The 14,455-nt window shown below is 46.2% G+C and overlaps 1 protein-coding gene across 1 annotated transcript in view; it reads left to right on the top strand.

Annotated features, from left to right (window-relative positions):
- Positions 1–14,455, top strand: part of CMAS (cytidine monophosphate N-acetylneuraminic acid synthetase) — a 50,375-nt gene that overhangs the window by 14,573 nt on the left and 21,347 nt on the right. Inside the window, exons 3-4 of the mRNA XM_038769413.1 lie at positions 7,863–8,018; positions 10,394–10,527. Coding sequence (XP_038625341.1) covers positions 7,863–8,018; positions 10,394–10,527 — 290 coding nt within the window. The remainder of the gene's footprint in view (positions 1–7,862; positions 8,019–10,393; positions 10,528–14,455) is intronic.

Below are 14,455 nucleotides of genomic sequence, written 5' to 3'. Positions count from 1 at the left end.
GTATAGTATAATCGTATTTATTGAGCGCTTACTGTGTGCAGAGCACTGTACTGTGAACAGCACCTCTTCCGGGAGGCCTTCCCAGGTTGATCCCCCCTTTTCCTCTGCTTCCCCTCCCCATCGCCCCGACTCCCTCCCTCCGTCCGCGCCCCACAGCGCTTGGGCATAATGATGTTGGTATTTGTTAAGCGCTTACTATGTGCCAAGCACTGTTCTAAGCACCGGAGGGGGATACAGGGTGATCAGGTTGTCCCACGTGGGACTCACAGTCTTCATCCCCAGTTTCCAGATGAGGTCACTGAGGCCCAGAGAAGTGAAGCGACTTGCCCAAAGTCACACAGCTGACAATCAATCAATCAGTCATATTTATTGAGCGCTTACTATGTGCAGAGCACTGTACTAAGCGCTTGGGAAGTACAAATTGGCAACACATAGAGACAGTCCCTACCCAACAGTGGGCTCACAGTCTAAAAGGGGGAGACAGAGAACAGAACCAAACATACCAACAAAATAAAATAAATAGGATAGAAATGTACAAGTAAGATAAATAAAAAAATAAATAAATAAATAAATAGAGTAATAAATATGTACAACCATATATACATATATACAGGTGCTGTGGGGAAGGGAAGGAGGTAAGATGGGGGGATGGAGAGGGGGACGAGGGGGAGAGGAAGGAAGGGGCTCAGTCTGGGAAGGCCTCCTGGAGGAGGTGAGCTCTCAGCAGGGCCTTGAAGGGAGGAAGAGAGCTAGCGCGGCGGATGGGCAGAGGGATTGGGGGCATTCCAGGCCCGGGGGAGGACGTGGGCCGGGGGTCCATGGCGGGACAGGTGAGAGCGAGGTACGGTGAGGAGATCAGCGGCGGAGGAGTGGGCTGTGCTGGAGAAGGAGAGAAGGGAGGTGAGGTAGGAGGGGGCCAGGGGATGAACGGACAGCCTGGAAGCCCAGGGTGAGGAGTTTCTGCCTGATGCGCAGATTGATTGGTAGCCACTGGGGATTTTTGAGGAGGGGAGTGATATGCCCAGAGCGTTTCTGGACAAAGATAATCCGGGCAGCAGCATGAAGTATGGATCGAAGTGGGGAGAGACACGAGGATGGGAGATCAGAGGGAAGGCTGGTGCAGTAATCCAGATGGGATAGGATGAGAGCTTGAATGAGCAGGGGAGCGGTTGGGATGGAGAGGAAAGGGCGGATCCTGGCAATGTTGCGGAGCTGAGACCGGCAGGTTTTGGTGACGGATTGGATGTGAGGGGTGAACGAGAGAGCGGAGTCGAGGATGACACCAAGGTTGTGGGCCTGTGAAACGGGAAGGATGGTAGTGCCGTCAACAGAAATGGGAAAGTCAGGGAGAGGGCAGGGCTTGGGAGGGAAGACAAGGAGTTCAGTCTTGGACATGTTGAGCTTTAGGTGGCGGGCAGACATCCAGATGGAGATGTCCCGAAGGCAGGAGGAGATGCGAGCCTGGAGGGAGGGGGAGAGAGCAGGGGCAGAGATGGAGATCTGGGTGTCATCAGCGTAGAGATGATAGTTGAAGCCGTGGGAGCGAATGAGGTCACCGAGGGAGTGCGTGTAGATCGAGAACAGAAGGGGACCAAGCACTGACCCTTGGGGAACCCCCACAGTAAGGGGATGGGAGGGGGAGGAGGAGCCCGCAAAAGAGACTGAGAAAGAACGGCCGGAGAGATAAGAGGAGAACCAGGAGAGGACGGAGTCTGTGAAGCCAAGGTCAGATAGCGTGTTGAGGAGAAGGGGGTGGGCCACAGTGTCAAAGGCAAGCGGAAGAGTCAGGATTAGAACCCATGACCTCTGACTCCCAAATCCGGGCTCCTGCCACTGAGCCACACTGCTTCTCCTACGTGGGACAACCTGAAGACCCTGTATCTCCCCCAGCGCTTAGAACAGTGCTTGGCACATAGCGCTTAACAAATAATATTTTATTTTACTTTGTTAATATGTTTGGTTTTGTTCTCTGTCTCCCCCTTCTAGACTGTGAGCCCACTGTTGGGGAGGGACCGTCTCTAGATGTTGCCAACTTAGACTTCCCAAGCGCTTAGTACAGTGCTCTGCACACAGTAAACGCTCAATAAACACGATTGATTGATAATAATAATGATGACATTTGTTAAGCGCTTACTGTGTGCAAAGCACTGTTCTAAGCGCTGGGGAGGTTGCAAGGTGATCAGGTTGTCCCATGTGGTGGCTCACAGTCTTCATCCCCATTTTACAGATGAGGGAACTGAGGCCCAGAGAAGTGAAGTGACTTGCCCAAAGTCACACAGCAGACAAGCTGACAATACCAGACAACCAGACAATACCATCATTATTATTGCTGTTATTATTATTATTCACCCCCTGCTTCACTTGTCACTGCATGCATCTTCTGCGAGTGCCACAGTCCCGGTAGAACAGCGCTTTGCACACAGTAAGCGCTCAGTGAATCTGATCGAATAACAATAATGGTATTTGTTAAGCGCCTACTATCGTGCCAAGCACTGTTCTAAGCGCTGGGGATGATACAAGGTCATCAGGTTGTCCCTCGTGGGGCTCAGAGTCTTCATCCCCAGTTTACAGATGAGGGAACTGAGGCACAGAGAAGTGAAGTAACTTCCCCAAGGTTACACAGCAGACATGTGGCAGAGCCGGGATTCAAACCCATGACCTCTGACTCCAAAGCCCGGGCTCTTTCCACTGAGCCACACTGCTTCCCTAATGGCAAATAGGCATCCCTTGTGCCGTTGCATTTTTCATTCATTCAGTCATTTATTGAGCGCTTACTGTGTGCAGAGCACTGGACTAAGCGCTTGGAAAGTACAACATAACAATAAACAGAGACATTCGCTGCCTGTAACGAGCTTAATTCTATTTGTTCTGACTATTTTGACACCTGTCCACGTGTTTTGTTTTGTCGTCTGTCTCCCCCTTCTAGACTGTGAGCCCGTTGTTGGGTAGGGACCGTCTCTATACGTTGCCGACTTGTACTTCCGAAGCGCTTAGTCCAGTGCTGTGCACACAGTCAGCGCTCAATAAATACGATTGAATGAATGAATGAATGAGACAGACATCAGTAAAAATAAATGAAATGACAGATGTGGACATAAGCGGTGTGGGGCTGGGAAGGTGGATGGAAAGTGCTCTGCACACAGTCAGCACTCAATAAATACGATTGAATGAGCGAATGAATGACAGACATCAATAAAAATAAATAAAATGACAGATGTGGACATAAGCGGTGTGGGGCTGGGAAGGTGGATGAAAAGTGCTCTGCGCACAGTCAGTGCTCAATAAATATGATTGAATGAGTGAATGAATGAGACAGTCATCAATAAAAATAAATAAAATGACAGATGTGGACATAAGCGGTGTGGGGCTGGGAAGGTGGATGAAAAGTGCTCTGCACACAGTCAGCGCTCAATAAATACGATTGAATGAGTGAATGAATGAGACAGTCATCAATAAAAATAAATAAAATGACAGATGTGGACATAAGCGGTGTGGGGCTGGGAAGGTGGATGAAAAGTGCTCTGCACACAGTCAGCGCTCAATAAATGCGATTGAATGAACGAATGAATGAGACATCTATAAAAATAAATGAAATGACAGATGTGGACATAAGCGGTGTGGGGCTGGCAAGGTGGATGAAAAGTGCTCTGCACACAGTCAGCACTCAATAAAAACGATTGAATGAGTGAATGAATGAGACAGACATCAATAAAAATAAATAAAATGACAGATGTGGACATAAGCGGTGTGGGGCTGGGAAGGTGGATGAAAAGTGCTCTGCACACAGCGCTCAATAAGTACGATTGAATGAATGAGTGAATGAATGAGACAGACATCAATAAAAATAAATAAAATGACAGATGTGGACATAAGCAGTGAGGGGCTGGTAAGGTGGATGAAAAGTGCTCTGCACACAGTCAGAACTCAATAAATATGATTGAATGAATAAATGAATGAGACAGACATCAATAAAAATAAATAAAATGACAGATGTGGACATAAGCGGTGTGGGGCTGGGAAGGTGGATGAAAAGTGCTCTGCACACAGTCAGTGCTCAATAAATACGATTGAATGAGTGAATGAATGAGACAGACATCTATAAAAATAAATAAAATGACAGATGTGGACATAAGCGGTGTGGGGCTGGGAAGGTGGATGGAAAGTGCTCTGCACACAGTCAGCGCTCAATAAATACGATTGAGTGAATGAATGAGACAGACATCAATGAAAATAAATAAAATGACAGATGTGGACATAAGCGGTGTGGGGTTGGGAAGGTGGATGAAAAGTGCTCTGCACACAGTCAGCGCTCAATAAATACGATTGAATGAGTGAATGAATGGGACAGACATCAATAAAAATAAATAAAATGACAGGTGTGGACATAAGAGGTGTGGGGCTGGGAAGGTGGATGAAAAGTGCTCTGCACACAGTCAGCGCTCAATAAATACGATTGAGTGAATGAATGAGACAGACATCAATAAAAATAAATAAAATGACAGATGTGGACATAAGCGGTGTGGGGCTGGCAAGGTGGATGGAAAGTGCTCTGCACACAGTCAGCGCTCAATAAATACGATTGAGTGAATGAATGAGACAGACATCAATGAAAATAAATAAAATGACAGATGTGGACATAAGCGGTGTGGGGTTGGGAAGGTGGATGAAAAGTGCTCTGCACACAGTCAGCGCTCAATAAATACGATTGAATGAGTGAATGAATGGGACAGACATCAATAAAAATAAATAAAATGACAGATGTGGACATAAGCGGTGTGGGGCTGGGAAGGTGGATGGAAAGTGCTCTGCACACAGTCAGTGCTCAATAAATACGATTGAGTGAATGAATGAAACAGACATCAATAAAAATGAATAAAATGACAGATGTGGACATAAGCGGTGTGGTGCTGGCAAGGTGGATGAAAAGTGCTCTGCACACAGTCGGCGCTCAATAAGTACGATTGAATGAGTGAATGAATGAGACAGACATCAATAAAAATAAATAAAATGACAGATGTGGACATAAGCGGTGAGGGGCTGGGAAGGTGGATGAAAAGTGCTCTGCACACAGTCAGCGCTCAATAAATACGATTGAATGAGTGAATGAATGAGACAGACCAATAAAAATAAATAAAATGACAGATGTGGACATAAGCGGTGTGGGGCTGGGAAGGTGGATAAAAAGTGCTCTGCACACAGCGCTCAGTAAATACGACTGAATGAATGAATGAGACAGACATCAATAAAAATAAATAAAATGACAGGTGTGGACACAAGCGGTGTGGGGCTGGGAAGGTGGATGAAAATGCTCTGCACACAGCCAGCGCTCAATAAATACGATTGAATGAGTGAATGAATGAGACAGACCAATAAAAATAAATAAAATGACAGATGTGGACATAAGCGGTGTGGGGCTGGGAAGGTGGATAAAAAGTGCTCTGCACACAGCGCTCAGTAAATACGATTGAATGAATGAATGAGACAGACATCAATAAAAATAAATAAAATGACAGGTGTGGACACAAGCGGTGTGGGGCTGGGAAGGTGGATGAAAATGCTCTGCACACAGCCAGCGCTCAATAAATACGATTGAATGAATGATGAGACAGACATCAATAAAAATAAATAAAATGACAGATGTGGACATAAGCGGTGTGGGGCTGGGAAGGTAGATGAAAAGTGCTCTGCACACAGTCTGCGCTCAATAAATATGATTGAATTAATGAATGAATGGGACAGACATCAATAAAAACAAATAAAATGACAGATGTGGACATAAGCGGTGTGGGGCTGGGAAGGTGGATGGAAAGTGCTCTGCACACAGTCAGCGCTCAATAAATATGAATGAATGATGAGACAGACATCAATAAAAATAAATAAAATGACAGATGTGGACATAAGCGGTGTGGGGCTGGCAAGGTGGATGAAAAGTGCTCTGCACACAGTCAGCGCTCAATAAATACAATTGAATGAGTGAATGAATGAGACAGACATCAATAAAAATAAATAAAATGACAGATGTGGACATAAGCGGTGTGGGGCTGGGAAGGTGGATGAAAAGTGCTCTGCGCACAGTCAGCGCTCAATAAATACGATCGAATGAATGATGAGACAGACATCAATAAAAATAAATAAAATGACAGATGTGGACATAAGCGGTGTGGGGCTGGCAAAGTGGATGAAAAGTGCTCTGCACACAGTCAGCGCTCAATAAATACAATTGAATGAGTGAATGAATGAGACAGACATCAATAAAAATAAATAAAATGACAGATGTGAACATAAGCGGTGTGGGGCTGGGAAGGTGGATGAAAAGTGCTCTGCGCACAGTCAGCGCTCAATAAATACGATCGAATGAATGATGAGACAGACATCAATAAAAATAAATAAAATGACAGATGTGGACATAAGCGGTGTGGGGCTGGGACGGTGGATGGAAAGTGCTCTGCACACAGTCTGCGCTCAATAAATATGATTGAATTAGTGAATGAATGGGACAGACATCAGTACTAACAAATAAAATGACAGATGTGGACATAAACGGTGTGGGGCTGGGAAGGTGGATGAAAAGTGCTCTGCACACAGCGCTCAATAAATATGAATGAATGATGAGACAGACATCAATAAAAATAAATAAAATGACAGATGTGGACATAAGCGGTGTGGGGCTGGCAAGGTGGATGAAAAGTGCTCTGCACACAGTCAGCGCTCAATAAATACAATTGAATGAGTGAATGAATGAGACAGACATCAATAAAAATAAATAAAATGACAGATGTGAACATAAGCGGTGTGGGGCTGGGAAGGTGGATGAAAAGTGCTCTGCGCACAGTCAGCGCTCAATAAATACGATCGAATGAATGATGAGACAGACATCAATAAAAATAAATAAAATGACAGATGTGGACATAAGCGGTGTGGGGCTGGGACGGTGGATGAAAAGTGCTCTGCACATAGTCTGCGCTCAATAAATATGATTGAATTAATGAATGAATGGGACAGACATCAGTAAAAACAAATAAAATGACAGATGTGGACGTAAGCGGTGTGGGGCTGGGAAGGTGGATGAAAAGTACTCTGCTCTTTACAGTCTAGAAGGGGGAGACAGACAACAAAGCAGCGTGGCTCAGTGGAAAGAGCCCGGGCTTTGGTGTCAGAGGTCAGGGGTTCAAATCCCGGCTCTGCCACTTGTCAGCTTGGTGACTTTGGGCAAGTCACTTCACTTCTCTGGGCCTCAGTTCCCTCATCTGTAAAACGGGGATTAAGACTGGGAGCCTCCTGTGGGACACCCTGATCACCTTGTAACTTCCCCAGCGCTTAGAACAGTGCTTTGCACATAGTAAGCGCTTAATAAATGCCATCATCATTATTATTATTATTAAAACAAAGCAAGTAGATGGGTGTCAAAATCCTCAGACCAAATAGAATTAAAGCTAGATGCCCATCATTAACAAAATAAATAGAACAGGAAATATAGACAAGCGAAAGAGAGTGACAAAGCTGTACAAATATATGTACAAATTGCTGTGGGGAGGGGAAGGAGGTATGGGGAGGGAGGGGAAGGAGGGGGCTCAGTGTGGGAAGGCCTCCTGGAGGAGGTGAGCTCTCAGGAGGGCTTTGAAGGGAGGAAGAGGGATAGTTTGGTGGATGTGTGGAGGACGTGGGCCGGCGGTCGACGGCGGGACAGGCGAGAATGAGGCCTAACGGTGAGGAGATTAGTGGCAGAGGAGCGGAGGGTGCGGGGTGGGCTGGAGAAGGAGAGAAGGGAGGTGAGAAGCCCACCCTCCCGGGACTCCCCATGTCCGGGGTCCCCCCCGGGCGTCCACTCCATCCATCACCTTCTCCGTCCTCGCTCCCCGCAGAGGTCGACATCGTGGGGAACATCCAGGCCACGTCCCCGTGCCTCCACCCGGCCAACCTGCAGAAAGTGGCTGAGATGATCCGGGACGGCGGCTTCGACTCCGTCTTCTCCGTCGTGCGACGCCATCAGTTCCGCTGGAGCGAGATTAAGAAAGGAGGTAATCGTCGTCATCATCATCATAATAGTCGTGATGGTAATAATAATAATGGTGGCATTTATTAAGCGCTTGCTATGTGCAAAGCACGGTTCTAAGCGCTGGGGAGGTTACAGGGTGATCTGGTTGGCCACGGGGGGATCACCGTCAATCCCCATTTTATCAATCAATCAATCGTATTAATGGAGCGCTTAGTGGGTGCAGAGCACTGGACTAAGCGCTTGGGAAGTCCAAGTTGGCAACATCTAGAGACGGTCCCTACCCAACAGTGGGCTCACAGTCTAGAAGGCTATCACGGGGAAAAACATGAATGGGCACTTTGCCACTTGCTGTGCCCCCAGAATTCATTTATTCATTCAATCGTATTTATTGAGCACTTACTGTGTGCAGAACACTGTAGTAAGCGCTTGAATGCAAGTGGCTGAGAGTCTAGTACTTTCATTCAGTCAGTCGTATTTATTACCCTATTTATTTATTTTATCTGTACATATTTATTCTATTTATTTTATTTTGTTAACATGTTTTGTTTTGCTGTCTGTCTCCCCCTTCTAGACTGTGAGCCCACTGTTGGGTAGGGACCGTCTCCATAGGTTGCCAACCTGGACTTCCCAAGCGCTTAGTACAGTGCTCTGCACACAGTAAGCGCTCAATAAATGTGATTGAATGAATGAATGAATAATAATAATTATAATAATGGTATTTGTTCATAAATTCATTCAATCATATTTATTAAGTGTTTACTGTGTGCAGAGCACTAGACCAAGCACTTGGGAAGAACAAGTCGGCAACATATAATAATAACGATGGTATTTGTTAAGCGCTTACTATGTGCAAAGTACTGTTCTAAGCACTGGGGGGGATACAAGGCGATCAGGTTGTCCCACGTGGAGCTCACAGTCTTAATCCCCATTTTACAGATAAGGGAACTGAGGCCCAGAGAACTGAAGTGACTTGCCCAAAGTCACACAGATGACAACTACTTGTTTTGTTGTCTGTCTCCCCCCTTCTAGACTGTGAGCCCATTGTTCATTCATTCACTCATTCAATCATATTTATTGAGCGCTTACTGTGTGCAAAGCACTGTACTAAGCGCTTGGGAAGTACAAGTTAGCAATATATAGAGATGGTCCCTACCCAACAGTGGGCTCACAGTCTAGAACGGGGAGACAGAGAACAAAACAAAACATATTAACAAACTAAAATAAATAGAATAAATATGTACAAGTAAAATAAATAAATAGAGTAATAGCCCAAGCGCTTAGTCCACAGTACACAGTACACAGTAAGTGCTCAATTCATTCATTCATTCATTCTTATTTATTGAGCGCTTTCTGTGTGCAGAGCCCTGTACTAAGCGCCTGGGAAGTACAAGTTGGCAACATCTAGAGACGGTCCCTACCCATCAGTGGGCTCGCAGTCTAGAAGGGGGAGACAGACAACAAAACAAAACACGTTAACAAAATAAAATAAATAGAATAAATATGTACAAGTAAAACAAATAGAGTAATAGCCCAAGCGCTTAGTACACAGTACACAGTAAGCGCTCAATTCATTCATTCATTCATTCATATTTATTGAGCGCTTACTGTGTGCAGAGCACTGGACTAAGAGCTTGGGAAGTCCAAGTTGGCAACATATAGAGACGGTCCCAACCCAACAGCGGGCTCACAGTATGGGATGGAATGAATGGGGGAGTGGGGCAATGGGGAGGGGAGGAGGAGCCGAGGGAAATCAATCAATCAGTCAATCAATCAATCAGTCGTATTTATTGAGCGCTTACTGTGTGCAGAGCGCTGTACTAAGCACTTGGGAAGTCCCAGTTGGCAACATATAGAGACGGTCCCTACCCAACAGTGGGCTCACAGTCTAGAAGGTGGAGACAGACAACAAAACCAAACACATTAACAAAATAAAATAAATAGAATAGATATGTACAAGTAGAATAAATAGAGTAATAAATCTGTACAAACATATATACAGGTGCTGTGGGGAAGGGAAGGCTCGTCCCCCTCCCCATCCCCACCGTCTTACCTCCTTCCCTTCCCCACTGCACCTGTATATATGTATATATGTTTGTGCAGATTTATTACTCTATTTTACTTGTACATATCTATTCTATTTATTTTATTTTGTTAGTATGTTTGCTTTTGTTCTCCGTCTCCCCCTTTTAGACTGTGAGCCCACTGTTGGGTAGGGACCGTCTCTATATGTTGCCGACTTGTCCTTCCCAAGCGCTTAGTACAGTGATCCGCACACAGTAAGCGCTCAATAAATACGATTGATTGATTGATTGATTGAAGGAGGTGAGGCGGGGGGGATGGGGGGTGGGGGGGGGCTCCATCTCAGAGCGTGCTGGACGCCCGGTTGTGTGTCGGCAGGGAACGAGGTGACGGAGCCGTTGAACTTGAATCCCGCCAAGAGGCCTCGACGGCAGGACTGGGACGGGGAACTCTACGAGAACGGCTCCTTCTACTTCGCCAAGAGGCACCTCATCGACATGGGCTTCCTGCAGGTGGGTCCTCACAGCCTAATCAATCAATCAATCAATCAATCAATCAATCGTATTTATTGAGCGCTTACTGTGTGCAGAGCACTGGACTAAGCGCTTGGGAAGTCCAAGTTGGCAACATCTAGAGACGGTCCCTACCCAACAGTGGGCTCACAGTCTAGAAAGGGGAGACAAATGCCATCATTAATAATAATAATAATAATAAAGGCATTTATTAAGTAAGCACTTAACATCATTATTATTATCATTATTATTATTAAGCGCTTACTACGTGCAAAGCAGTGTTCTAAGCCCTGGGGAGGCTACAAGGTGATCAGGTTGTCCCACGGGGGAGATCACAATCTTAATTCCCATTATACAGATGAGGTAACGGAGGCCCAGAGAAGTGGAAGTGACTTGCCCAAAGTCACACAGCTGACAACTGGCAGAGCTGGGATTTGAACCCATGACCTCTGACTCCAAATAATAACAATAATAATAATAATAATGGCATTTATTAAGCGCTTACTATGTACATAGCACTGTTCTAAGCACTGGGGAGGTTACAAGGTGATCAGGTTGTCCCACAGTGGGGGATCACAATCTTAATTCCCATTTTACAGATGAGGTAACTGAGGCCCAGAGAAGTGAAGTGAGTTGCCCAAAGTCACACAGCTGACAACTGGCAGAGCCGGGATTTGAACTCATGACCTCTGACTCCAAATAATAACAATAATAATAATGGCATTTATTAAGCGCTTACTATGTGCGAAGCACTGCTGTAAGCGCTGGGGAGGTTACAAGGTGATCAGGTTGTCCCACGGCGGGGATCACAATCTTAATTCCCATTTTACGGATGAGGGAACTGAGGCCCAGAGAAGTGAAGTGACTTGCCCAAAGTGACACAGCTGACAATTGGCAGAGCCGGGATTTGAACCCATGACCTCTGTCTCCAAAGCCCGGGCTCTTTCCACTGAGCCACGCTGCTTCCCTTGTTATTATTATTAATATTATTATTGTTATCCACCAAACTAGCACACTTCCCCCCTTCAAAGCCCTACTGTGGTGTGACTTGGTGTTAATAATAATAATAATAATAAAAAATAATAATAATGGCATTTATTAAGCACTTACTAATAATAATAATGATGATGGTATTTGCTAAGCTCTTACTATGTGCAAAGCACTGTTCTAAGCACTGGGGAGTTTACAAGGTGATCAGGCTGTCCCACGGGGGGCTCACAGTTTTAATCCCCATTTTACAGATGAGGTAACTGAGGCACAGAGAAGTTAAATGACTTGCCCAAAGTCACACAGCTGACAGAACCGGCATTTGAACCCACGACCTCTGACTCCAAAGCCCGGGCTCTTTCCACTGAGCCACGCTGCTTCTCATCCAAAGCACTGTTTTAAGCGCTGGGGTGTTTACAAGGTGATCAGGTTGTCCCACGGCGGGCTCACAGTCTTCATCCCCATTTTACACGTAATAATAATAATAATAATAATGATGGCATGTTTTAAGCGCTTACTATGTGCAAAGCACTGTTCTAAGCACTGGGGAGGTCACAAGGTGATCAGGTTGTCCCATGTGGGGTTCACAGTCTTAATCCCCATTTGACAGATGAGGTAACTGAGGCACAGAGAAGTTGTGACGCCCAAAATCACACAGCTGACAAGTGGCGGAGCCGGGATTTGAACCCATGACCTCTGACTCCAAAGCCCGGGCTCTTTCCACTGAGCCACGCTGCCCAGAGAAGTGAAGTGACTTGTCCAAAGTCAAGTCAGAGGTCATGGGGCCGAATTCCGCTGTGCCACATGCCTGCTGTGTGACTCAAAGATGAACTTCATCTTCATCGGTGGAATCGCCCTCAGATGTGAAGCACAAATATATACATTTATTTGTGTCGTCTATACAGTTTGCTCTGTCCCCTCTGGACGCTTGTTATTCTCCTCACCCTCAGGCTGGTAGAACCATAGGACGTGGGTTCTAATCCCAGCTCTGCCACTTGTCTGCTGTGTGACCTTGGGCAAGCCACTTCACTTCTCTGTGCCTCAGTTACTTCATCTGGAAAATGGGGATTAAGACTGTGAGCCCCACGGGGGACAACCTGATCACCTTGTAACCTCCCCAGCGCTTAGAGCAGTGTTTTGCACATAGTAAGCGCTTAATAAATGCCATCATTATCGTTACCCCCCTCTCCGCCCCTCAGCACTTGTCTACATATGTACACATTTATTATTCTATTTATTTGATTAATGATGTATATATATATCTATAATTCCATTTATTTATATGCCACTGATGCCTGTCTACTTGTTTTGCTTTGTTTCATTGTCTGTCTCCCCTCTTCTAGACTGTGAGCCCGTTGTTGGGTAGGGAAAGAGCCCAGGCTTGGGAGCCAGAGGTCATGGGTTCGAATGCTGCCTCTGCCACTTGTCAGCTGTGTGACCTTGGACAAGTCACTTCACTTCTCTGTGCCTCCGTTACCTCATCTGCAAAGTGGATATTAAGACTGTGAGCCCCACATGGGATCACCTGATCCCCCCCCCCCCCAGTGCTTAGAACAGTGCTTCACATATAGTAAGCACTTAACAAATACTATTATTATTATTATTATTATTATTATTATTATTATTATTATTATTACTCCCCAACCGAGAAGGAGCCAGACGGGATCCCTACTTCTCAGTGTTAGCTTTTGGCATTTTGTCCTCACTGACCAATATTGTCTGTTAGAGAAGCAGCGTGGCTCAGTGGAAAGAGCCCGGGCTTTGGAGTCAGAGGTCACGGGTTCAAATCCCGGCTCCACCAATTGCCAGCTGTGTGACTTTGGGCAAGTCGCTTCACTTCTCTGGGCCTCAGTTCCCTCATCTGTAAAATGGGGATTAAGACTGTGAGCCCCCCGTGACACAACCTGATCACCTTGTAACCTCCCCAGCGCTTAGAACGGTGCTTTGCACATAGTAAATGCTTAATAAATGCCATCATTATTATTATTATTGTAATAATAATAGCATTTGTTAAGCGCCTACTATGTGCCAAGCACTGTATTAAGCACTGGGGTCTTGTCTTAAGCCGTCGAGTCGTCCCCGACCCATAGCGACGTCGCGGACGCATCTCTCCCAGAAGGCCCCGCTCTCCATCCGCCATCGTTCCGGTAGTGGATCCATAGAGTTTTCTCGGGAAAAATCGGGAAGCGGTTGACCACGGCCGCCTTCCGCGCGGTCAACTCGAGTCTCCGCCCTGGACTCCGTCCCGGGCCGCTGCTGCCCGGCACGGGGGAGTTTTGACTTGTAGCAGCCACTGGGCAAGTTGGGACACACAGTAAGCGCTCAATAAATAAATACGATTGGAATGAATAGATGGATGGATGGATGGATCGATCGATCAGTGGATGGATGGATGGATGGATGGATGGATGGATGGATGGATGGATGGATGGGAAGCAGCATGATGTAGTGGATAGAGCACCGACCTGGGATTCACAAGGACCCAAGTTCTAATCCCACTCCACTCACTGTCCTCTGTGTGACCTTGGACAAGTCACTTCACTTCTCTGGGCCTCAGTGACCGCATCTGTAAAATGGGGATTGAGACCGCGAGCCCCACGTGGAACAGGGACTCTTGTGTCCAGCCGGATTAGCTCGTATCTACCCCAGCGCTTGGCCCATAGTAAGCGCTTAACAAATACCATGAAAAGAAAAGACCTGTGTTCTAATCCTGGCTTCGCTGCTTGTCCGCTGTATGGCTTTGGCAGAGCCACTTCACTTCTCTGTGCCTCAGTCTCCTCACCCGTAAAATGGGGATTAAATCCTCCCCCCTCCGATTTAGACTGTGTGCAATCTGATTCCCAAGCGCTTAGTACTCTGCACACTGTTGGGTAGGGACCGTCTCTATATGTTGCCAACTTGTACTTCCCAAGCGCTTAGTACAGTGCCCTGCACACAGTAA

This window comes from Tachyglossus aculeatus, chromosome 2, assembly GCF_015852505.1.
Source record: "Tachyglossus aculeatus isolate mTacAcu1 chromosome 2, mTacAcu1.pri, whole genome shotgun sequence".
NCBI lineage: Eukaryota > Metazoa > Chordata > Mammalia > Monotremata > Tachyglossidae > Tachyglossus > Tachyglossus aculeatus.
The sequence above is the reverse complement of the archived record's forward strand: the minus strand, read 5'-3'. Positions and strand labels throughout refer to the sequence as shown.